At 41.4% G+C, this 21,666-nt stretch overlaps 10 protein-coding genes across 10 annotated transcripts; 3 read left to right on the top strand and 7 right to left on the bottom strand.

The window, feature by feature from the left end:
• Positions 1-168: 168 nt before the first annotated feature.
• Positions 169-1,198, top strand: V1514DRAFT_322248 (mitochondrial 54S ribosomal protein uL1m; the record flags this gene model as incomplete). Its single annotated transcript, XM_066926104.1, has 2 exons — positions 169-981; positions 1,043-1,198. The coding sequence occupies 2 exons, from the start codon at positions 169-171 to the stop codon at positions 1,196-1,198; spliced, it is 969 nt and encodes a 322-aa protein (XP_066781196.1).
• Positions 1,161-2,523, bottom strand: V1514DRAFT_187450 (oligomeric golgi complex component, COG2-domain-containing protein). Its single transcript, XM_066924614.1, has 3 exons — positions 1,948-2,523; positions 1,768-1,848; positions 1,161-1,699 (listed from the first exon to the last, which is right to left on the bottom strand). The coding sequence occupies exons 1-3, from the start codon at positions 2,359-2,361 to the stop codon at positions 1,295-1,297; spliced, it is 900 nt and encodes a 299-aa protein (XP_066781195.1). The 5' UTR covers positions 2,362-2,523; the 3' UTR covers positions 1,161-1,294.
• Positions 2,524-6,804: 4,281 nt separating this feature from the next.
• V1514DRAFT_298752 (uncharacterized protein) lies at positions 6,805-8,010 on the bottom strand. The gene is made up of 3 exons (XM_066925500.1): positions 7,509-8,010; positions 7,268-7,444; positions 6,805-7,205 (listed from the first exon to the last, which is right to left on the bottom strand). The coding sequence occupies exons 1-3, from the start codon at positions 7,684-7,686 to the stop codon at positions 6,832-6,834; spliced, it is 729 nt and encodes a 242-aa protein (XP_066781194.1). The 5' UTR covers positions 7,687-8,010; the 3' UTR covers positions 6,805-6,831.
• A 640-nt stretch (positions 8,011-8,650) lies between these two features.
• On the bottom strand, positions 8,651-10,019 carry V1514DRAFT_337303 (uncharacterized protein). The gene is made up of 2 exons (XM_066928658.1): positions 9,942-10,019; positions 8,651-9,891 (listed from the first exon to the last, which is right to left on the bottom strand). The coding sequence occupies exons 1-2, from the start codon at positions 9,984-9,986 to the stop codon at positions 8,827-8,829; spliced, it is 1,110 nt and encodes a 369-aa protein (XP_066781193.1). The 5' UTR covers positions 9,987-10,019; the 3' UTR covers positions 8,651-8,826.
• On the top strand, positions 9,942-12,438 carry V1514DRAFT_187787 (WD40-repeat-containing domain protein). The gene is made up of 3 exons (XM_066924615.1): positions 9,942-10,359; positions 10,426-10,534; positions 10,603-12,438. The coding sequence occupies exons 1-3, from the start codon at positions 10,234-10,236 to the stop codon at positions 12,369-12,371; spliced, it is 2,004 nt and encodes a 667-aa protein (XP_066781192.1). The 5' UTR covers positions 9,942-10,233; the 3' UTR covers positions 12,372-12,438.
• Positions 12,439-12,720: 282 nt separating this feature from the next.
• On the bottom strand, positions 12,721-14,899 carry V1514DRAFT_337299 (Metallo-dependent phosphatase-like protein). The gene has a single exon (XM_066928657.1). It carries the CDS (start codon positions 14,689-14,691, stop codon positions 12,910-12,912), a length of 1,782 nt encoding a protein of 593 aa, XP_066781191.1. The 5' UTR covers positions 14,692-14,899; the 3' UTR covers positions 12,721-12,909.
• A 100-nt stretch (positions 14,900-14,999) lies between these two features.
• On the bottom strand, positions 15,000-16,157 carry V1514DRAFT_337295 (ADP-ribosylation factor family-domain-containing protein). The gene is made up of 6 exons (XM_066928656.1): positions 15,962-16,157; positions 15,866-15,894; positions 15,778-15,815; positions 15,693-15,723; positions 15,545-15,617; positions 15,000-15,470 (listed from the first exon to the last, which is right to left on the bottom strand). Exons 1-6 carry the CDS (start codon positions 15,986-15,988, stop codon positions 15,117-15,119), a joined length of 552 nt encoding a protein of 183 aa, XP_066781190.1. The 5' UTR covers positions 15,989-16,157; the 3' UTR covers positions 15,000-15,116.
• Positions 16,158-17,662: 1,505 nt separating this feature from the next.
• V1514DRAFT_337284 (uncharacterized protein) lies at positions 17,663-18,712 on the bottom strand (the record flags this gene model as incomplete). Its single annotated transcript, XM_066928655.1, has 1 exon — positions 17,663-18,712. A coding segment is annotated over one exon (1,050 nt), but the record flags the coding sequence as incomplete, so codon positions are not given.
• Positions 18,713-19,507: 795 nt separating this feature from the next.
• On the top strand, positions 19,508-20,148 carry V1514DRAFT_322238 (uncharacterized protein; the record flags this gene model as incomplete). Its single annotated transcript, XM_066926103.1, has 2 exons — positions 19,508-19,772; positions 19,850-20,148. The coding sequence occupies 2 exons, from the start codon at positions 19,508-19,510 to the stop codon at positions 20,146-20,148; spliced, it is 564 nt and encodes a 187-aa protein (XP_066781188.1).
• A 293-nt stretch (positions 20,149-20,441) lies between these two features.
• V1514DRAFT_337271 (thiamine pyrophosphokinase) lies at positions 20,442-21,592 on the bottom strand. Its single transcript, XM_066928654.1, has 4 exons — positions 21,485-21,592; positions 21,232-21,412; positions 21,106-21,182; positions 20,442-21,052 (listed from the first exon to the last, which is right to left on the bottom strand). Exons 2-4 carry the CDS (start codon positions 21,377-21,379, stop codon positions 20,480-20,482), a joined length of 798 nt encoding a protein of 265 aa, XP_066781187.1. The 5' UTR covers positions 21,380-21,412; positions 21,485-21,592; the 3' UTR covers positions 20,442-20,479.
• Between the last annotated feature and the right edge of the window lie 74 nt (positions 21,593-21,666).

Below are 21,666 nucleotides of genomic sequence, written 5' to 3'. Positions count from 1 at the left end.
TACGTAAATTGCCTGCTTGAGCAAAACAAGGTAAGGGTTGCGCGGGGCCCGAAAATTTGTGTTTCTCGGAGTGCTTTTTTATACTAAAACCCAAAACCATTGCGGATTCACGTCAATTAGAAAAAAAAAAACCACAGCCAAGGCTAGAAAGAAACCCGCCAAAAAAAAATGGTAACCCGGAGGTCAATTCAGCTGACGGCTTCATTTCTGTTAAGGACTTCGAGACCGGCATTGATTCAATCACAGTCTTCGTGCTTGCGGAGATACCTAGCAACAGAGGCCGAATCGGCACCACAGACACAACAGGCACCGGCAATTGGAGCAACCGCAACTGCTAATGCTAATGCTAATGCTAATGCTAATGCTAATGCTAATGCCAATGCAGCTGCAGCTGCAGCTGCAGTTATAGGTTCAAAGGCAAAACCACAAGTCAAAACGCTGACGGAAGAACAAAAAAAGAAATTAGTGGATAAGGACTACAAAAAGGCTCAACAGGTAGAAGATCGTCCAAACTTGGTCGACATCTCGACAGCGCTGCAGTACTTCAAGGCTGCTGAGGTTGGTCGCCTGCCGTCTTCGGGCAAGATTGTGTTGTCACTACATCTTGCCGTGCCATTACATTTTCAACAAATTCGTGGCAACGTTCGATTTCCCAAGCCGACCGTAAAAGAGCGAACGTTATTTGTCACCGACGATGAAGAACTTGCCAAACGGGCCAGAGAGGTTGGCGCCACCTATGTCGGCGGTGAGGAAGTGATTACACAAATTCAAAAGGGCGAACTTGTGGTTGACAGGGTATTTACCACGCCGGAATCGCTTGCCTTGTTTAAACCGGTCGCCAGGATCTTGGGCCAGAAAGGTCTTATGCCTACCGCGCGTCGCGGAACCGTCAGCAATGAAGTTGAGGCCATGTTTGCAGAGTCAGTTGGCGCGACCGAGTTTAGAACTCAGAAGAAGAGGCTGTCTGTCATTGTTGGTGATGTATGTGATTTGTTTTTATATATATTGCAAGCCATTTCGACATGAGCTAACCTGATTTTAGGTTTCATTTACGCCACAAGAAATAGAAAAGAACATCAAGGCACTTCTTGATGCGTTCAAGATTGCGGTTACTGTTACTAAAGCACGCAGGCCGCCGATGATCATGGAGCTGAACCTCAAATCGACCCGTGGCCCTAATTTGTTGGTTGTTGTCTAAAGCTGTTTCACAAGCTGACTTCCAGCATGTGCGCATGATTTGCTACATCTAAACATGTTTGTTGTAAATAATAATCTATTTTTTTTTAATAGTATCTTAGATTTTGCGTAGTGCTTTGGCTCCTTCTGCTTCTTCACCCATGTTCCTATATAATATCAAAATATCTAAAGCTATTGGTGAGATTTTTTTGCTGCTTTTGATTCCATTACTTCCTTCGCTTGACCGTTCCTGGCTTGAAAGTTGAAGCAACGATTCAAGCTCGCTTAAAAGTCTGTCCTTAATCTTTGCAACCCGCGCTTCTTGTGCTTTCACGAATGGATGATTGGCATGGATATGCTTGCGGAAATCAGTAAGATTGACGTAATCTGACACAAGACTTGTAATCCTGGAATACCTGGAGCTTGTGGGATTGGTATTAAATTGTATTGGATCCTCATTATCAAGCAAAAATTCAAGTTGCTGGATTCGTTGGGCGTAAAACAATAACGACCTTCCCAAATTCTAAAAAAAAACCGTGTCAGCGTCTTGATAATCACTGAATCAAATAAACAAAAAATTTATTAACCTACTTCTTTCTGTCTGATTTGCTTTTTTTTCAGGAGCAATTCATCAATCTCTTGCACGACATCAGTCATTCGGATTGAAATTCCCTAAAAAAAAAAAAAAAAAAAAGAATTAGAAACAACAAAATGTCATAAACATGTTGGCATATTGCACGTAGGTAAAGGTATCATCTGTGTAGTTCCTACCTCTACTTCTCTTCTAAAACTAATAACATTAAGTTTGATATCGGTAACCTTGATCTCGCCACCGGCCACAGATCTTCCTAAACCTACAAAATCTGCATAATCTTGATTGATCAATTCAACCAGTTCTTTCTGCAACGTATGGCTCCAGTCAACCAATTGCCGTTCAAGGTCTTCCAATGTCTGAAACCGATGTTGCGTCAATAAAAAGTCGTCCGGGTCAAATTCTTGCGGGCTTGAAAATGCTTCACGCCGTATTGGCTTAGCATAAGGCAACCCGTTATCATCTAATTCATTATCTGCTGAGTTGTCTTGTTCTTCTTCATACGCAAAATAGTCGTCGTTGATTTGCCGGGTTCGTGTTGGACCGACGTCCCTGGTGAAGTAGTCAACCGAGTCTGTTGCTGCGCTCGGCATTAGGCCTTTTTTTTTTGTGCCGCGTAATTACTCTGGCAAAATATGACCAACTTATCAAAGTCGATGACAATTATGATTTTTGACGGAATTAGGTGTCTTAATTATTTGAACTTCAATATATCAATGTTAACGAATATGGCAAAATAGGTTTCATTATTATGCTTCGAGGTCCAAGCCCCTGAGATTGTTGACGTATAATTTAGTTCATAAGAGATTTGTTTCCTTCAACTAGTTTCATTTGCAATATTGAAAAGCTGTAATGTTTGTCTTCCAAATAGCCCAGCCAATACTTACATGGCTAAGATAGTATTGAAACGGCAAAAATATGCATCAACGCTTACGTTTAATAAATCTTTGCAAAAACGATTTAAGCCGAAGGATTGGTTACAATACCTCTGACTACGAAGTTCAGTTGGCATGTCCTTGTGAAAATAATAATTCGAAAAATGTGAAATTTTGCCGTTCAATTATTCAAGTATACAAATTATGCCAACTGAGTGCGATCACAAGCTTATACTTGATCATTTTCTTCCCCATGTTGCTATTGGCTTGCAAGAGGATATACGCGCTCAAGAAATATTACAAGTCGTCCATGTGAAGCATGCAGTAAAGCTTGCTTTTGATTTTAATTCTGCATATTTATTTATTATTGCTGTGAGCTGATGCCACATATAATGGCAGCGACAAGATCAAATTGAAACATTACGTCAGATCTTATAGTTTGCTCTTCATTTTCATACAAATAATTCAATGTTTCCTGCAGCATCGACGCAAATCCTTAAGAAAGCGTCTAAACTTTTCAACAACGGTCAGCCCAAAATTGGTCCAAACGTCAGTACGAAAAAAATGAGACGCTTCCAGAAAGATTTACGCCGATGCTGTAGAAAGCATTAAATAAAAGCCATGAATCGCAAATCTCATGTAGGCTCTTGACCTTCAATCTGATATCATCACTATCGCCATGATCGTCTTCTGGTTCTACGCCTTCAGTTTCTAACCACGGGTTTCAACATGAACAGCAACAAAGAAGTGAGAGAATTTTGTTTGCGCAAATTTTAAATTGAGCAGCCACCTTCTCTCCAAATATCGATTCGCATACTAACCAATTTATCCGGTCTTCATTATTAGGCCATACGCTTCGACCTTGAAACAAAATACCATCATGTTAACCTGGTGAGTTGCTCAAATGCAAGCAAGCGCTTCTTCCTAAAGCTTGTTTAGCATGATTAAATTGCACACTCTGGCCATTTACATGCACAATATTCTTGCAAGCAAAACTAGGCGTCCGCAGCCTGTGCAGCGTTTATACGTAGCCCTCTTGTTGAAACGTAGAAGACAAGATTGGTAAAGTGAGTAAAAGAAAAAAAAAAGTTTTGTAAGGCAGTAAAGGGTTAGGGTCAACCCCTTTGACCACCATATATCTTCTCATTGGGAAAAGAATGGCGAATTGACTTTTGTAACAATCACCGCTTTTGGTGAATATTCATTTTGAGCCAACTACTTCATGGCGCTTTTTGGCAGGAAGACAAGTTGAAAGAAGGTACCATTTTTTTTATGGGCCGCCATTTCAGCACGGCATGCATCTAACCATCGACCTTTACCATCAGCATAAAGCACTTGTCCAAACGTGGGAGGAATTTCATTTCGTGCATCTTATTGTTTACCAACTTGATTGACTGTATTCTTCAATTGCTTAGCTAGTTTGTTATTCGCCGAACGTTAATTTAATGAGATGACCTCAGTCTTGGCAATTTAGTCTTCTCCAAAAGGGACTAGGGACCTTGTTTTTTCCCTCAAAGAGACAAACGAAATTGAATCATTAGGAGGACAATCGGCTTTTGCAGGCAGAACCAAGATGTTGTGAGGATTAGGCGATGTAACTGAGATCAGGATCGGGGTCAGGGACGGAGGACGGAGGACGGAGGACGAGTGCGTATGGATGGGCGACGCCTGCCAGTCAGGTACAGGCTGAGCTTCGGTATTTTCATCAGAAGCATTGGAGGACATATTAGAGTCGCCGGGAAAAGGAAATTGAAACTTAAAATAGATCTTTAAGAATGAATACAGTTTGATTGAAGCGCACCTGCGAAGAGATGATTACTTTGGAAGTCCGCCATCAAACAAGCGGTAGGCATTTTGACAAGGTTCTTAACCAACTATGTTATGGAGTCGAGAAACCAGACTAAGCTTGCCATCACGAAGAACAGGAAGAACAAGAGGATACGCAGCACATTCGAAAATCCGAAGATGAGTGGAGAGGAAAGCAGTACCAGACTAGCGATAATAGGACGCATGTGTATCAGAGTGCGCGAGGGAGTGCGATTCAGCAAGTAGGCAGCCGTAACAATGGCTTCAGACTAGTGTTGTGTAAGCACCGCACCACCAACAAATAAACATCGATCACGTTCCTGAAGGGTGCGCTGGAAACGCATAGGCACGCCATTCTAATAGCAATGGTGGGGAACTGTAAGTTGGTGAATGATCACAGTAATTACACAGAAATCATGAAAAATGCCGTTTCAAAACTGACCGATCAACTAACGAACATTCCCGCTGATGCACAAACACGATGATCCGAGCTGTCGACTAATTTTTTTCGAATAGTCGTACACGATTGTCAAAAATATTTGGATGAGTCGACTCCAGTGTGGGACGCATACATCGACGTGGAGCAACATGAGAGGCTGAGTTGCATGATGAGTCAACAGCATTGGGACGAACAGTAGCATTTTTCGATTACGTGCACGTGGAAAACAGATGATGACTGTCGAGGGGAGCAATAGAAACGCGAAGAGCATAAGTACGGTTGATTTCCTGAAATACATTAAGGGCGGGATGATCAAAACGGGCATGGCAAACATCAGCAGAGGTTGACGCAGCCGACGAGCTCATTGTAGGATGCCGCACAGACACATTGACGCGAAAACTGATAATTATCATCAAGGGAAGAAGCCACAATGTCATTCAAGAAAAAATTGTAGTCAACCATGCGTACAGAGATGCCAGTGGAAATGACCCGAGAGAGCAATATCAAATTTGTTACCGCCTCAGGATCATCTCAACAATTAAAAAGGGTATAACATTACCGTGACTCATAGAAAGTGGAAGCAAACCTAGAAGTGGGAGCAGAGGTAGTAGCAAAAGCGACTCCAACTGTAACAGGGTATAGTTATTCCGCAGCCAGGATGCCAAACCATTTAGTCTTAATTGCGATCTTTGGGTGGTAATTTCGGGTCTTCCAAATCGATTTTGTGATTGTGTGCGCGTTGAGAATGCAACGGGAAATGGTTGTTAAACACGTCGGAGTAGTCATCCAGGACTTGTTGAATGATGGGAGAAGGTGTGTAAGGGTTCGTCGTGTGGACCGAGATCAGGGCAAAGTCATCATTTTCACGTGCGGTGGTGAAGAGTTTGATTGCGTTGACAACACTACCGCGTTGACTTGGGTTGGGCTAGACGGTACCTGTGAACATATGCCCATCGATCTGTGCAGTGTTGGTCGAATACGTGATCTTAATCAGGGTGTCAGTCAGGTGATCGCGGACCAATTCCCAGGTCCAGCTGGAAGAATTTGCCGCCATTCGGTAAACACTTTAATAAATAATTAATTTCCGCGGAAGTCGTCGTGTGTGAATAGAAATCCACAGGATGTAAATGGTTATTTGAATCACACTGTGAAAGAATTGCAGCGATAGAATAATCGGAAGCATCAGTTTCGACAATACATGGTGCATTAGTGTCGAAATGACGCAGAATGGGAGCAAAGTCGCGGTGCTATCAATAGTACGACGAATTTTAACATCCCAAGCGTCGTATTTGAACCATTATCCATCACATGTGAGGATTGTGTGGTGTCTTTTGCTTGTACGATTGCATTTTGATAAGCCGTAGCGGCAGGCGTAGTGCTCGTGTCGTTGAAAGAACGGGCAGGACCTCTATCCCCGACTCCGACCTCAAAATCTGAATCCTAATCTTCTTCCGCTGCTATCTCACAGGGTTTATAATCTGTTGTAAAATTGCTGCTTTTGCTTGAAAGATTACTAGTAACATAATGCAAAAAAACATAACTTGAGAACTTCACTTCCGTACGTTTTCTCTTTTACTTTCTATAATAAACTGTTGACACACAGAACCAGCTTTTACTTTTCAGCATAAACTAAATTTGTTTACGCTATACCTTACCTAAATCTACTTAATTACTAGTTATACAATTTATAGGTCTCAGGTTTACGATCAAGCATACGATTATTGCAAACTTTTAACTTTACCGTAATCGTGTCCACCCCTAAAAATATTTGACACTTAGTCAATGCATAAAGATTTGGAATTTGGAATTTGATGGTCATGAAGACAAGGAAATGCACATGAAATATATAAAACGATCCGCGATAAAGAAGTCAATTTCTTAAAAAACAAAAAAAATACTGATACAAGTCTATAATCTATAATCTATAATCTATAATCTAGAATCTAGAATCTAGAATCTACCTGACCAAGTTTGATCGCAACATCAACATCTTCACGCAAAAGGTCGAAAATTCTTTGGTCAAGAGGTGGCTTGCGAAGCAGTACATGGAAATGATCAATTTCTCGGATACTCTGTAACGCGGTCCAATTCTTAAACCACAAAATATCAGAAATGTTTAATCCCAAAGGCTGGGCAAAGTTTTGATCCACGAAATTGTTGATTGCTATCCTGGTTTCATTGGGCAAGTCATCGATCGTTGTGCCGTCATGAGCCTTGAAATTCTGCTTGGGTATTATAACTTTTGACCAAACGACAATGTGAATTATGCTGTCTTCCAATCCATAAGGGAAATCATTCAAAAGAATCTTGTAATCACCTATAATCAATGAGCAATTGACAACATTGGGTAACAAACAGCGTGAGATAAATAATAAGTACTTTTCTCTGCAAACAAATCCAAACTCTTGGGACCAGGAGTTCCTTCACCCCATTGCAACTTTTGTTCAAGAACATAATTCGCAACCGAGCCATATTTTGCGATCGTATCTTTCTTCCAAACCAAGTACTTGAGAATATCAGAAGGCAGGCGCATTAACAGATCTAGCCTGTTAGTTTCTAATAAATCGTTAATTAAAAGTTGCATTTCTTGCATCGTACATATTTATTCCTGCTCACTAACCAACAATTTGTTTGAGATCATCCCATGAGAGTCTTTTGAAATCGGCATCATTCATTTGAATCCGTTCCCGGTCCTTGCCGACCAATAACGATTCCAGTTCAGCATATTTGGGGTCAATCGCCGAGTTCGAGCCTGTAACAGGTCCCGCACTCGATTGAGTATTTGTCTCAATAGCCATTGATGGCCTTGTCTATGTTCAAGTCAATTTGCCTGAATTTTTGGATGCCGCGGCGGGATGGCATTTAGGGCTCGGGTTGATGATAGCCGGGTCCTGGCTGGCCCAAAACATGAACATGCAAAATTAGTATTCGATTGATTGTATATCATTATATGCACTAATAAACTGATTATGAATTTACTAGTCGGTCTTTCCTGCATCTTGCTTGCCCAATGCCCATGATGATTGAGCGTGGAAGGGCCACGGCAAGTGCCGCCGCAGCTGATGGCGTGATCGAGCCACAAACGACACGCTCGTAGTTTAAGCAATATATGTATTATTAAAATAAATTCAAAATTGAAAACAAATTGTACAAGATGCAGATAAATGCATTATTTGGGGGGTTTGTGCTGCCGTGTGGCAAACGGCCTCATCTCGCATCTCGTCCTAACCGGGCTATTTTTTGCGAATAACATCCCAAAGTCTTCCTTATTTCTATTGTCTTGATCTACGAGTGATTGTACGTTTTACTTGACAAGCCCAGCCATTCCTCAGTCAATCAATCTGTTCCAACAAGACCATTACTGTGAGCCATTTGGCGCAAATCATGTCTTCGCAGGCAAGCGATTTCGACTGGGCCTCGGCGCACACCGTGACTGAAGAGGATTCGGCCAGCACGTTCACGACTTCAACATCCACGTCGAGCTTGAAATTATCCACCAAAGATGCAAAATGGTTTTCCGAGTTTGAACACAACATGAAGCGCATGCGGTCCAAAAAATTGGATCAGCAACGGTACGTGCCACAGGCAGAACTCGATCGATTACAAGGCCGCGCTCTCATTGTGCAAATCGAACATGCGTTGACTTTGAGATTATCAGGTCAGGACTTTGTTCCAAAAAAATAATCATAATTGCGAAAGTTAAACGCTTAATAAATATTGGGTTCACTGTACAAAATGTTGGACTACGTGAGGATAAAGGTATATTGGGTCATATATATGTTTTATATATATAATAATAAATACATTGCAGTATTATACAAAAAAAAAAAATAAACTCCATCCTAATAATACGTATAAACAAAAAAAAACCACTTTGCTTGGCCCACTCCCAAACCTTTAAGTAGCATGAGGAGTCATGTGCGATGAAACTCGCACGATTAACCAACCAGACTAACTGTAACACCAGAGGATACGTCCAAATTAATCTTTGCGGTCTTTCGCTTATCGGTTGTGCGTTCTTCGTTTTCCAACTTCCTCTTGTTGCCATCTAATTGACGTTCATTGACCTGCGGCTGCTCGTTTGCTAACTCTGCCATGACCTCATCTCCTTGTTTGTATGACTTGGATTGAGCAATGCGTTGATACATTGGTGATTTGCCAGGTGTAAATCGTAACAGCATGAACTTGCTATTAGAATAGTGATTGTCAGTCGACTTGCATAAATCGTACAAATTCTTGACAATCTCTGACCATGGCTTCACATCGTTCTTGGTTTTTGCCGCAAAGCAAGACACGTTAGATTCGGCAGCAACCGCAATCATGGCACTGTCGACCCCGTACTGTTTCTTGATTCGGTTAAAATCGTCACGGCACGTTACATCACCATTAGCAATGCACGGAATCCCTGCCGCATGGCAAATCTCGGCAATGCCAGCCAAATATTCATCCGGGATGGCCCGCTCCCTTGGCCGCATCGGCACTTTCCGGCAATGCACGGTCAGCGCAGATATGCCGGTCTTGACCAACCGTCGCACTAACGTAAAAGTTTCTTCGGGAGTGTCCAGAATCCTGATTTTGACACTAATACCAATATCAAACTTCTTGCCCACTTCAGTTACCAGTGCTTCAAGAATTGCCACCAACTTGTCTGGAGTCTTGAGAAGTCCTGCTCCCATACCTGAATGCACCGAAAAATGCTTGGGACATCCCGAATTCAAATCAATACCGGCAACGTCTGCAGCTACCTTGGACGCCGCCTGTACCGCAAGTTCGGGCGAAGCAGTGCCGAGTTGAAAAATTACCTTATCTTTTTCCAGTCTTTTGTCGGTTCTAAATATAACTTGACTGGCATTCGAAGCAAGAACATAATCAATCGTGTGTAATTTGTCATTAACCACTCGTTTGCAGTCTAATATCTTGCGGTCCACAATCTCGGGCCCCCAGACCAAATCAGCGCCGTACTTGAGCGCAAGCAATCGAAACGGAAATTCGCCTATTCGCACCTATTATACATATTAGATTAAAATAAAACATTGCATGATATAGCTTTTACCATAGGTGCTAAAACAAGCTTGCCAGCGTAGTTTACGGGCGGCATTTTCGACTTCTCTTAAGTGTCCATGAAAAAGTTGTGGTAATCAACTTGAACTTTTTTTTTAATTCCTCGGCCATTAAGCATGGAGTGTCACCCCAGCACAAGCGTGACCTTTAATTAATTCCAATTCCATTAACCTTCTCATCTGAAGTTTCACCAATTGCTTCAGATTGTTTGTTGGCAAAATAAAAAGAAAAGATAAAACTAAATATTACTACGATTTTGCTAAGCCGCCTAATATTTTTTAATCATGAAGGCACACGCCTTGACGCTTCACTGGCACACAGACAACCAGCCGATATACAGCGCTCATTTCCAGCCGACTCGCAACGGACGCGGCAGGCTGGCCACGGCAAGTGGTGATAACAATGTGCGGGTAAGTATGATATCGAAATATTTGAAGACCGGAAGCTAACAATGGTCTTGAATTTTTTTTTTTCAGATTTGGAGCGTGGAGATCACAGACAATGGCACGTTCCCAACTGTCACGTATCTGTCTACTCTCACAAAACATACCCAAGCTGTTAATGTCGTCCGGTTCGACAATTCGGGTGAGTAGATGGTTTTTTTAATTAAATACTAGAAAATAAATATAAAATACTTACGTTTTACGTTTTAGGTGATGTTTTGGCTTCTGCTGGAGATGATGGAAACGTAATAATATGGGCAATCAGTCAAGATGTGGATGACAAAAAAAACTCATTCGGTGAAGACGCAGACGCAAGCTTAAATGACAAGGAAGTGTGGAGAATAAAGCATTTGTGCCGATCTTCTATGGCTGAGATCTATGACCTTGCATGGTCACCAGATTCTCAGTATCTCATTGCCGGATCTATGGATAACGTTGCCCGGATATACAGTGCAAGTACGGGGTTATGCGTGCGGCAGATTGCAGAACATAATCACTATGTGCAAGGTGTTGCTTGGGATCCGCTTAATGAATATGTGGCCACTCAGAGTTCTGACCGGAACGTGCACATTTACACGCTCAAGTCAAAGGATGGGCAATTTGTTTTAAATCCGCATCACAAAATTTCAAAAGCAGAATTACCTTATTATTCTAAACTTGCATTCTCAACCTCTTCATCAATATCAACACCGGCCGTAATACTGAGTGCTGCCGCAAATCAAGATGTTGACCTCACGACATCAGCATCACAACAACAACATGCCACCGCCAGTGAATCACCAATACTGTCCGCACCTGGTACGCCTTCATCAAATTCGTTACCAATGAACCCGCCTCCGGTTTCGACTCATTCTAGACGGTCATCATTTGGCAATTCTCCTTCAGTTCGTCGGTCACCTTCGCCTTCACCAGCATTACCTTTACCCGCGGTTCGGCAACTTGATTCACCAAAGTTGGGATTCAAAATGGCTCAGTTATATCACAACGAGGGGCTTACATCATTTTTCCGTAGGCTTACATTCACGCCTGATGGATCTTTATTGCTAACACCGGCTGGCCAATTTAAGTTTACTACTCCTGCTGGCAGTGAAGAAGTTACTAATACGGTTTACATTTATACGCGAGCCGGTATCAATCGTCCACCGGTAGCGCAACTACCGACTTTGAAAAAGCCGGCGATAGTAGTCAAATGCTGTCCGATAAAATATAAATTGAGAACTGCGCGAGAGGAACAACGGCCAACCCAGAACATTACGATCGATACCTCTGCCATTGATGGATTGCAGCTGCAGAATTTGTCTGAACCAGTTGAAAAAGGTACTGCGTCGTCGTCACTGTCGTCTATTCCATCCACGACCACTGTGAGCTCGTCAAAACAAGCATTTGTCTTGCCATATCGGTACCTGTACGCAGTCGCGACTCAAGATTCCGTGTTTGTATATGATACTCAGCAGACCACGCCTTTATGCATTATTAGTAACTTGCACTATGCCACGTTTACAGATTTGACCTGGTCTACCGATGGCAGGATCTTGTTTATGACATCGACTGATGGGTTTTGCTCAGTGGTGGTTTTTGAACCAGCAGAAATCGGAGAAGCGTACATGGAAGTTGCGAGTACTGGTGCAACTAATCTGTCTGACGATAAGGGAGATTATTATCTTCCGACTCCTGCGTTAACATTTGAGGATAGTCATGAAGATAAGGCATTACATGCCAGTGGCAGCAGCAATAGTAACAACATTAGTAGTCGTACGACCAACAGCACTCACACTAATGGCAGTAGCAGTCAATCTGAGCAACAACAGTTGACTCCGATAATAAGTCCGGTTCCATCAATTGCTTCATCATCATCGTCATCTGCAGCAGAACTTGACAGTCTTGCATCAGCTGGCAAGCGTGAACCAATTGACTCGACAGGACCTGTGCGAAAGAAAAAAAGAGTCGCGCCAATGTTAATTGGTGAGGTTAGAAAGTAAAATAAAGTGCAAAAAAAACTTTTTTTTTTTTTTTTTTTTTTTTTTGGCGGGTGGAGTATTGGTCTATCTTGTTCTGGTGCGAGCAAAAGAAAATGAAAAATAATTGGAAAATATTCGGGGAACTTCATTTACTTTATTTGGTAATGTAAGAATGTAAGTAAACACAATGAAGTAAAATAATAGAATTTTTTACGTTGTAAGACAAGTGCGGTCCCTCCATATCTTCCGTAGAGTCAAGTGTAAAAAATAAACTAACCGTAAAAAGAAAAATAACATAAAAGCAGCAAGATTCAAGAAAGAAAAAATTTGAACTTTTAATGTGAAGGTTAGAGCTTCATCGAAAAAAATATATATAAATATAATTTTTATATTAATTACTTTAAGGACGTTCCAAATACACCAAAAAATACACATCATCTGACCAATAACAAAAATTTCCTATAGTACAATTCATGCAATTTTATAAAAAAATAAAATAAAATAAAATAAATTTCCCCAGAAAAAGAAAAAAAAAATAACAAAACAAATGCTTTTAAAATTAATGTAGTGGCTTTATTTTGCCACCGTGAACAAGAATTTGATGATCGATCTTCTTGTCAACTTCACCAAATCCCAGCCTTTTCCAAGAAGAAATTTGTCCTCCGTGTGAGTCAATTTCAAACAAGCGCACGCGTCGGACATAACCTCCGTAGCCGGCATAACCTCCAAGTCCGGCCGCGCCACCGTGACATAACCAGATCGCTGGTTCAAACCCTTGCCGTTGAACTTTTGCATGATTTTCAGATGCTGGAGAAGAAGGCACATTGGACGGAGAATATGAAGTGTCGTACATGCAAAAATCGTTCACATGATCATGACCGGTGCTAACGACCGATACGCCAAGTTCGGACAGCAGCGACCGAGCGCCAGTGTTAAACTTGGGAGCCGTCGAAGGCTCACGGTAACCGCCAACGATGGGATTAGATTGATTTCGGTATTCTGTTAGTGGGATGTGGAAAAAAGCCATGGACATGTGTACGTGCGAATATTGCTTGCGCAATGGCGCCAGTTGTTGATATGATGCGGCCATGAAATCTAGTTGAGAAGGGTCTAGCCAATTATAACCGGGAAACTTCTTCGGGTTGGGTGAATATTTATGCGTATCAAGGAAGTATAACGTCATTGCAGTGTGATCGTTCCTGGGAGCGAGCACTGACAAGACGTAATTACCAACGCCTTTGGCAAATTCGGGTCCAGATCGGGCCAACGAGTACGGCAGGCTGGTTGCGATTGCCATCAAGTTCTCCCGCGAAAGATCGCCTTCATCGTCATGATTGCCAAACGTCACTGCAAACGGAATCTTGCGGTCGATAAATGGGGCCACTGATTTTAGGAACGCGGATTGAGCATCCGGCGCAGCATCACCAAATACTTGGTCACCAGTGAGAACCGCAAAATCTGGTTTCTCATCATCAAGTACTCTATTAATAAAAGCAATCGTTTGAGGGTCGGCTCGGCAATCTTGCGCAGTTTCTGGTGGCCATGCGTCAACGCATTCGCCGACGCCGGTGGAAAAATGTAAGTCCGCGACTTGAATGATCTTAAACTTGCCATGCGTATTCATTCGCAGTTGAGTCGATGGCAGCTTTTGCGCACTTCCCAGACGTATTGTTAATCGAGGATGGAAAAGGCTTCCCACGTCGATCGCATTACGTGCGTCACCTTTGAGTGACCACCCGAATCTGGGGTCGACCGCGTCACTTCCGAACAAAACTTCAACGCCCGACACGGCAAAATCGGTCGGCTTGCCAAATTTTAGCCAAATATTATGCGATCGGCTGACCCAATTGCCCTTGCTGTCGACCTGGGTCTGCTCAACATCTGACGAGTCACCCTGCAAATTTTTGTCTTCATTCGACTGCGGGCTGGAGAAACCAACGTGAATATCAAGAACGACAGGATCATCAAGAGATTTAAGATTTTCAGGTGGAACTTGCTTGATAAAGATATACGCCTGTGATGTCCAGGACTTTTCTAGGTATAAATCCTTCGGAACGCGCAAGTAGCCGTCAATTTGACATGCCTGATAGCGCCAACAAAACTTAACTTGAAGATCTGTGATAAGAACTTCAGGAAGCTCTGCCCGAAAGTCCTTGGCATGAGTAAAATATTGATTGCGCGATTCACCTAGCAAAACCGACTTAACCGAGGCCGGTGATAACGATGACGTCCTTGTTCGGACAAACAGCGCGATGGAACATATAAAAATGAGCAGAAGAACAAGCGGTCGAGAACGACGAAGCTTTCTGAAGACGTGAAACACAATTGAGGCCACAGACATGCCGTAGTTAGGTTATGGAACCAACACGATACGGTATTACGAGACGCCTTGTCGCTGGGCACGGTGATCCGGAGCGGAACAAATCAAAAAAAGAAGAAGAAGCACGAGACGCAAGTAGCCAAAAACAAAAATCTGAAGCAAAAATACAAAAACGAAAAAAAAAAAATTGTAACGTGTGAAGAGTATAAGTTAAACGAACTGAACAAGGGACCATGTGAAAAGTTGTCCGAACAAAGGAATTAACGCTTAGATAAGCACTTCGCGGCTGAAGAACGGAAGGTCTATAGTATAAGTAGTTAAAGATATTATTTCATATAAGATTATTAACTATTATTATTAATTATTATTACATATGGTACAGTAACTGGATTGATGGTCAGCAAGAAATAAAAAATGTAAATGTAAATTTAACAACGTCGTCTCCATCATCGCTTGGTTTCCTTGGGCAGGTTCGCGCTCAACCAATTGAGGCCCTCGGTCAGGCCCTCGCCTGTCTTGGCCGTGCTAGGCAGAACGTACCAAATCCTGTTTCTTAGAGATTCCAGTTCCAGCGCCTGCGTAACTTCGGCCGGAGTCATCGCATTCGGCAGGTCCTGCTTGTTGGCAAACACCAGCAACAGGCAGTCCTTCATCTCCCGGTCGGAGATGATCCTGTGCAATTCCTGCCTGGCCTCGCCTATTCGTTTCCGGTCGGCAGAGTCAATCACAAATATCAACCCCTGTGTGCCCGTGTAATAATGTCGCCACAATGGCCTAATCTTGTCTTGTCCTCCTACATCCTGCATGACATGGGACCGGTTAGCGCTGTCTATGGTGGTACCAATCTCAATGCAATAAAAGAGCGGTGAATTACCCAAACATTAAATTTTATGTTTTTGTACGTTACTGATTCAACATTGAATCCCACGGTTGGGATCGTGGTCACGCTGTCGCTCGGTTCAAAAAAACAAAGTCAGCTTCTTTTCAATTAAAAACAGCCAGCATTGGTCGTGTATGGTTACCTTTGGCCTAACTTTAACCTGAACAAAATAGCTGTTTTTTTATCTTAGCATGTTAATAAACAAGAATTTCGTAATACCAACTTACTAGTCTTGCCGGCAGCATCAAGACCGAGCATCAATAATCTATAACGTTAAAATCACCGCTTCGGTCGGTGCACATAAGGTGTGCATACCTTATCTCTCTAGTACCAAACAGCTTGCCCTGATCCAGTTAATCAGCTGAATTGCAATCTTGAATGGTGTTCAATTGAACTTCCAGCTAGTCTTACCATCAAACGTGCCATGGAGTTCCCCATTTTGTTTATGTGGATAAAATGCCTTATTTATACCTTTTGCCTGACGATGCGTGTTGCGTCAAGGCTAATCAAGCCCACTTTGTAACTTCGAAATTATACTTGACAATCATGCACCAACCCAGTGCCGTCTTTTATATTAACAGGATGTTCGTTATTAAATTATTATTATATTTTAATACTTACTGCCACTGTCTCGACCGATTTAATACCCCCTTATTTTCGCCGGTCGGAAGTTTATTTTATTTTATTTTAAATGTCGGTAAACGTACGGACCAAGTACATATAATTATTTCTTGAATTAATAATAATGCCAGATGAAAGTTCAGTCATATAGTAATACTCGATTATGCGGTCATGTTTCTTTGTTTTGTTTTATGCAATTTATTTTCAAAGATGGCAATTTTAGATATTAATTGTCACAATTTCCAGCCCTGTAAAAGTCTAGGGAGCCAAAATAATTGCCGCAGAGAATTTCGTCACGATAATTTTAGTTATTGACTGTATTAAAAGATATCTGCTCATTTAGCCTAATAATGGCAAATATTTTGTTTGTTAAGTGTGAAAGAAAGTACACCGGCATTGTTGAGATGACATGTTAACAAAGATACTACTATCACGAATTGTTTCTTTTTTCTATATGGCGGCTAGAAAAATGGTCTGTGTGGCTCAAGATGTTCTTTGACTTGCAAGACTAATTTTGGCTTTGTTTTTACTTTTGGTTTTTGACATATTTTTCCTGCAAAACCAAGTACTTTATTTTTTATACTTCATTGGCATGATTGATATCTTTGTTTCTCTTAGGTAGTCATCGCTCTTCTTAGCATTTTGTTTGGATTGAAGGCGTAACAAGCTCAGCATTTGCAGAATTGATTTTGCCAAATTCAGTGGAAACAGTCTGAAATTTGATTGATTGTCAATGATATATATTCAGTTCGGCGGCAAGTCAAAAGACAAACATCTAGTGCTTGCTTCGTATTACAATTACTTTTTTTTATATATTTTATTTGACAAATAAAAGCAACGCAACCCATGAAAATAAAACATACAATTTGTTTTCAACAATTAAAACATTAAACAAGTGCACAGAAATCAAGTTCTTTTTTTTTTCTTTGGTTTTTTATTTTATATATTTTTTTAAAAAAATTAGGCATTTTTCAATTAAAAAATAGAAACATTTTTTTTTTTGTGAAGTTCTGGTTTTGTACTTTTTTTGTAATTTTCGTACGGTTTTTAATAATTAAATATTAAACGTGAAACATGAAACATGAGATATTAAAAAAGCAAATTTTTTTTGTAAAGTTTTTGTTTTTCTGATTTTTTTATGAAATTTTAAAATTTCGGGTTGCGTGGTATTAATATATAAAATTAATGATATCGAAAGTTGAAGAAAAGAAAAAGAAAAACATAAACCAGCTTAACTGTTGACTTGTTGTTTTGTTGATGTCTGAAAATTTGTTTGACGATTAAATAGCTGTGCAACTTGCGTTTTTGATAGTTGACTCTGACGGTACTTCATAAACGTCTTCAGTGCGGGGGGTCACTGGATCGGTTCTGTCATTGTCACATCTCTGTCGTCATTTCTGTCATTGTCATTGTCATTGTTGTCGATCCTCAAACTTTTTGCCTTAATCAAACGGGCCAACATGATAATCAGGTATATTTCAGTTGTTCTTTTCAACCACCACGCCCGGCGCCGCCTAGTGGATGCATACCTCTGGCCAAGGACATGACAAATTGCCAGTCCATGTCCAAAACCAGGTTTAACAACGCCACGTGTAAACATTGCACCGTTGCTGATGGCGTATTTCTGAAACCTTTGTATACAACAACATACTCCGGCAATTTCATCGGCATCAGCATCGGCTTCGGTAGTGGCGATGGCAGTGGCGATGGCAGCGGCAGAGCCGACGTGGTGATTGTTGATGACGCAACGTCAGAAACGGTCAACGTTCTTTGGGGCGCCCAATGCTGGCCCGGGATCATGCGCATCGAAATCACAATCACCGAAAGTCCAGTTTCTTTCGAGCGACCGGTTTCTGTCAAAACAATAAGATCCGTTGTGCGCGCGTCGTAAGTTGCTGGGAATTGGCATTGTGGCATGTCATAGTACACGACCGTTAGATCCGTGGTCATGTCAGGCCCGTACCCATACACCTGCAATCCCGTCTCCGTAACCTGCGATTTATCATTGCCAGTTATCTTCGTCGTCTTTGCCGTCAAAAATGCAAAAAACGCAGGCACAGGCCTTATCGGACCGGTCGTTGTCGCCGTCACTACTTGCAACCCGGTCGCGGTCGTGGTCATTTGCGCAACCGGAGCTTTGACAACATACGCGATGAACAGTGAAATGGCTATTTTGCCAACCTCAGTCAAACAGTTCATCGCGCATTTAACCAGTTCCGACGTATTTCGACCGACTGCACGCCATGCCTGCACGTACGTGGCCGTCGCGACCGCGCCGGTAGCGTTCTGTACGAGCAGCACCAGCAATACGCCGAACAAAACGGCCAAAAAACGCCGACGTTCAAAGAACGTAGTAAAACCACAAATGTAAATTTTAAAAATAAGATAAAGCCATCCTTGTTCAAGGATAGCTAACCCTGCATGTCCGAACATTAAAAACGCCCAGAGTTCGAACTGCGCAAGGGTCAACATCAAAACTGGCCTAAACCAGATAGGGAATATTTTATAATATTCCCTGAGGGCCTTGATCAGTAAATCATTTTGCGAATCTACTTGTTTAAACATTTTGAGACGCTTGACAATGAACAGAAAAGAAAGAGGGAAAGAGGGAAGTGCGCGGTCGCGCGGTTTTTGTGAACATTTGGCGTGTTTATTTTTGCAGTTCCAGCCAATTTTGCAATGTTTCCATGGCAACATCAACTGTTTTCATTAACAAATAAAAACTGTAATAATAAAACTTAATATTTTTATAACATTTTTATTGACCATTTGCAAGTTAATATGAATTAATTAATATGATATTATATGTTAGTTTATTTAACATCATTGATAATACGTGGCGGTGACGTGTTGTGAAGGACGAAGGAAGGAAGAACTTCACTTTGCCGGGCCAAGACGATTGTGACCTCATTGGATATAGATTTTGACATTTTAAAATTGGGCAATCATGAATTTGCCGATTAAACAACGTTAGTCTACAATGGTTTGATGGTGTTTGTTGTCGAACGTTGCTTACTTCTTGCGCTACATGCAAGCGCTGAGCTGGTTAAAGAAGTGTCTTGTGTATAAGCAAAGCACACATTAACTATAGATCAATAGATTATTTGAAGGCATTCATACGTGTTCCCGCATTTTCTTTATTTATTATCGTCGTTGTGTATGCTATTCGGACTTACGACCGCCGATTTTCCGTTCTCCCGTTACTTGACTGCATTTCTTATAATACGGCGATGACATTAATCATCACATGTATAAGATGGCACCGGATTGCCTCGCCGCTGCTTTGAAAACACGTGATCTGCCTTGTATTACATCAAAATTACAGTCACGTACTTCATGAGCGGCGCTTCCCGCGGCATTGGCTTGTCCTTGGCCAAGCTGCTTTCCCAACGGACCGACACGGGTGGCATTTGGCTCTGCAAACGATCCGGCCACTGCTACCGCGTTTTCAGGTTGGATGCCTCCAATTCGAACGTGCATGTGGTAATGTTGGACGTGACGTCGAAGCAGTCCGCATTGGCTGCAGCAAGCCAGGTCAAGACCATTATGGACGGCATCGACGTGTTGATTTTAAACGCCGCTTCAGTGATTCCTAAGCTTCGTTTGCCGAAGTATCCGAGCAAGCTTTGGAGCAGCATTGGAAGATCAAAGTTTTGGGCCTTATGTTTACTTATCAAGCTTTTTATCCACTGCTGCAAGCCCGGCAGACCAAGAAGATCTTATTCGCGTCGTCAATCGCATGTTCGATCGCGTCAAACTTGCCACTGCCAATGTCTGCGAATGGTCATTCGAAAGCAGCCGTGAATTACACCGCCAAGGCCATCTCGCTTGATTTAAAAGATCAAGGTTTTATTGTGGTTGCATACAACTCTGGTCTCGTGTCTTCAGATATGATGGGTATATATGACAAGGAGAAGGTTTTTCAATTGGCACCAGGTGTTGTAAAAATGAAGCCGCAGCTGCGCAGATCAATGTGAGTGACAACTTGCTGAAGATGACGGAACATTTAAAAACACCAAGTAAGGTGAAGTTCCCTGGTAAATCATTCATGTACATGCCATAGTTTTCTTATAGCTAACTGTAAGTAATATAGTAATTTAAAATTTTCAATTCAATTTTAAATCTAAAACAGTGGCAGTAATTATGCATGATCAATACCAATATGTTCTGATAACAAGATTGCTCAGATCATCCATGTGATCAATCGAGTTTAATTTAAGGCAAATGCTCGAGATTAAAAGTATAAACTCGAATGATAATCTACTATCAACCTTTTTGAATAATATCTATAATCTATATAATAAAAATTTACGGTATATTTAAAACCCAACTCCGAATTTCAACCGTGAAAAGAATTGTCAGGTCAGATTGGATTATAATCTCATCAGAAGTCAATGCATTGCTAGTGCTGACCTGAGTGCCAAAACTCGATTTCCAATCCTCAACATCCCATTGAAGGCCTCGGGTTGATATTATACTGGGCCCTGATATGGGTATCAGACCACAAGTAGGTCCAAGTACTGATCTCGGAGTATAAACTTTTTGCGTACCAGGGCCGACCAAAAATGTCAGGCTCTCATCCGATACAAGCGTGACCTGTCGGTGTTTCTTATCCGCAGAATCATCTGCGTCAGCCGTTATTTCATGTTTAAAAAGCGTATGAATAGAGTGAAACGCCTGATCGACTCGGCCACCAGTTCCCCCCAATGCAACTACCGGAAAACTTTCTCCAGGGTGATCAATTCCAAGTTGCAACAAGCACTTGCCAAAATCTGTAGAATCTTGATCGGTAAAATGATGAACAGGCACATGCAATGATTCGTAATACTCTTTTACAGAATGTCTAATAGAGTCAAGATCTCCGGCAATAAAATCTGGTTTCTAGTAATGTTAACAGGAAGCCAACCATGTAATAAACAATTGTGCTAACTTACGAATAAGAGTCGAGTCTCGTCATTCAATGCATCATAAAGACGATTCGAGCCCCCATCGGCACATACTTTCAATACAGCTATAATTGTGAGAAAAAAATTCGACAGATTAATTTTAGTATAGTATACCACTTGACCATAGTTTCTGAAGAAGTTGCAGGTCACCAATAGGTTGATTCAAGATAACCAAGACATACGGCGCAGCACCTGAAGGAAGAAGAATAGATGCTCGGTCAATACGAGATGCCGAATCTATGTCTGATTGTTTAATGGGCATAACGAAAATTTAAAATAATCTAAACAAATAATGCTTGTAATCATCAATCAGCAATATAAACCTGATTAGATTAGTTGATAACAAATTAGGTAATGCATGACTCACTGGCCGTGCCCTGAAATGAATGACGGCAGAATGTGCATGCAAGCGATAACCATTACATAAAATTTTAAATAAATAGTTATGTGTAACTACGTTAGTTATCTATAAATTTGCAAAGCAAATACCGTTAATTAGTTGTTCTGATTTTCAAATTTGTATGCACTACTTACATGACATATTAACCG

This window comes from Lipomyces japonicus (genome assembly GCF_038497905.1).
Source record: "Lipomyces japonicus strain CBS 7319 unplaced genomic scaffold V1514scaffold_58, whole genome shotgun sequence".
Taxonomy (NCBI): domain Eukaryota; kingdom Fungi; phylum Ascomycota; class Lipomycetes; order Lipomycetales; family Lipomycetaceae; genus Lipomyces; species Lipomyces japonicus.
Note: the sequence above shows the minus strand (reverse complement) of the source record. Positions and strands in the feature narration are given on the sequence as shown.

Excerpts from the sequence above, each read along its gene's own strand:
- V1514DRAFT_337271 (XM_066928654.1), bottom strand. The coding sequence starts at position 21,379 with ATGCCCATTAAACAATCAGACATAGATTCGGCATCTCGTATTGACCGA. Across the intron at positions 21,183-21,231 it reads TCAGAAACTATGGTCAAGTG|CTGTATTGAAAGTATGTGCC; the intron begins GTATACTATACT and ends TCACAATTATAG. Across the intron at positions 21,053-21,105 it reads ACGAGACTCGACTCTTATTC|AAACCAGATTTTATTGCCGG; the intron begins GTAAGTTAGCAC and ends TAACATTACTAG.
- V1514DRAFT_187787 (XM_066924615.1), top strand. The coding sequence starts at position 10,234 with ATGAAGGCACACGCCTTGACGCTTCACTGGCACACAGACAACCAGCCG. Across the intron at positions 10,360-10,425 it reads GTGGTGATAACAATGTGCGG|ATTTGGAGCGTGGAGATCAC; the intron begins GTAAGTATGATA and ends TTTTTTTTTCAG. Across the intron at positions 10,535-10,602 it reads CGTCCGGTTCGACAATTCGG|GTGATGTTTTGGCTTCTGCT; the intron begins GTGAGTAGATGG and ends TTTACGTTTTAG.
- V1514DRAFT_337303 (XM_066928658.1), bottom strand. The coding sequence starts at position 9,986 with ATGCCGCCCGTAAACTACGCTGGCAAGCTTGTTTTAGCACCTATG. Across the intron at positions 9,892-9,941 it reads AGCTTGTTTTAGCACCTATG|GTGCGAATAGGCGAATTTCC; the intron begins GTAAAAGCTATA and ends TATGTATAATAG.
- V1514DRAFT_337299 (XM_066928657.1), bottom strand. The coding sequence starts at position 14,691 with ATGTCTGTGGCCTCAATTGTGTTTCACGTCTTCAGAAAGCTTCGTCGT.
- V1514DRAFT_187450 (XM_066924614.1), bottom strand. The coding sequence starts at position 2,361 with ATGCCGAGCGCAGCAACAGACTCGGTTGACTACTTCACCAGGGACGTC. Across the intron at positions 1,849-1,947 it reads GTTTTAGAAGAGAAGTAGAG|GGAATTTCAATCCGAATGAC; the intron begins GTAGGAACTACA and ends TTTTTTTTTTAG. Across the intron at positions 1,700-1,767 it reads AGCAAATCAGACAGAAAGAA|AATTTGGGAAGGTCGTTATT; the intron begins GTAGGTTAATAA and ends GTTTTTTTTTAG.
- V1514DRAFT_298752 (XM_066925500.1), bottom strand. The coding sequence starts at position 7,686 with ATGGCTATTGAGACAAATACTCAATCGAGTGCGGGACCTGTTACAGGC. Across the intron at positions 7,445-7,508 it reads TGATCTCAAACAAATTGTTG|AAACTAACAGGCTAGATCTG; the intron begins GTTAGTGAGCAG and ends ACGATTTATTAG. Across the intron at positions 7,206-7,267 it reads GGATTTGTTTGCAGAGAAAA|GTGATTACAAGATTCTTTTG; the intron begins GTACTTATTATT and ends CATTGATTATAG.
- V1514DRAFT_337295 (XM_066928656.1), bottom strand. The coding sequence starts at position 15,988 with ATGGGGAACTCCATGGCACGTTTGATG. Across the intron at positions 15,816-15,865 it reads TTTGGTACTAGAGAGATAAG|ATTATTGATGCTCGGTCTTG; the intron begins GTATGCACACCT and ends TTAACGTTATAG. Across the intron at positions 15,471-15,544 it reads ACATAAAATTTAATGTTTGG|GATGTAGGAGGACAAGACAA; the intron begins GTAATTCACCGC and ends CATGTCATGCAG.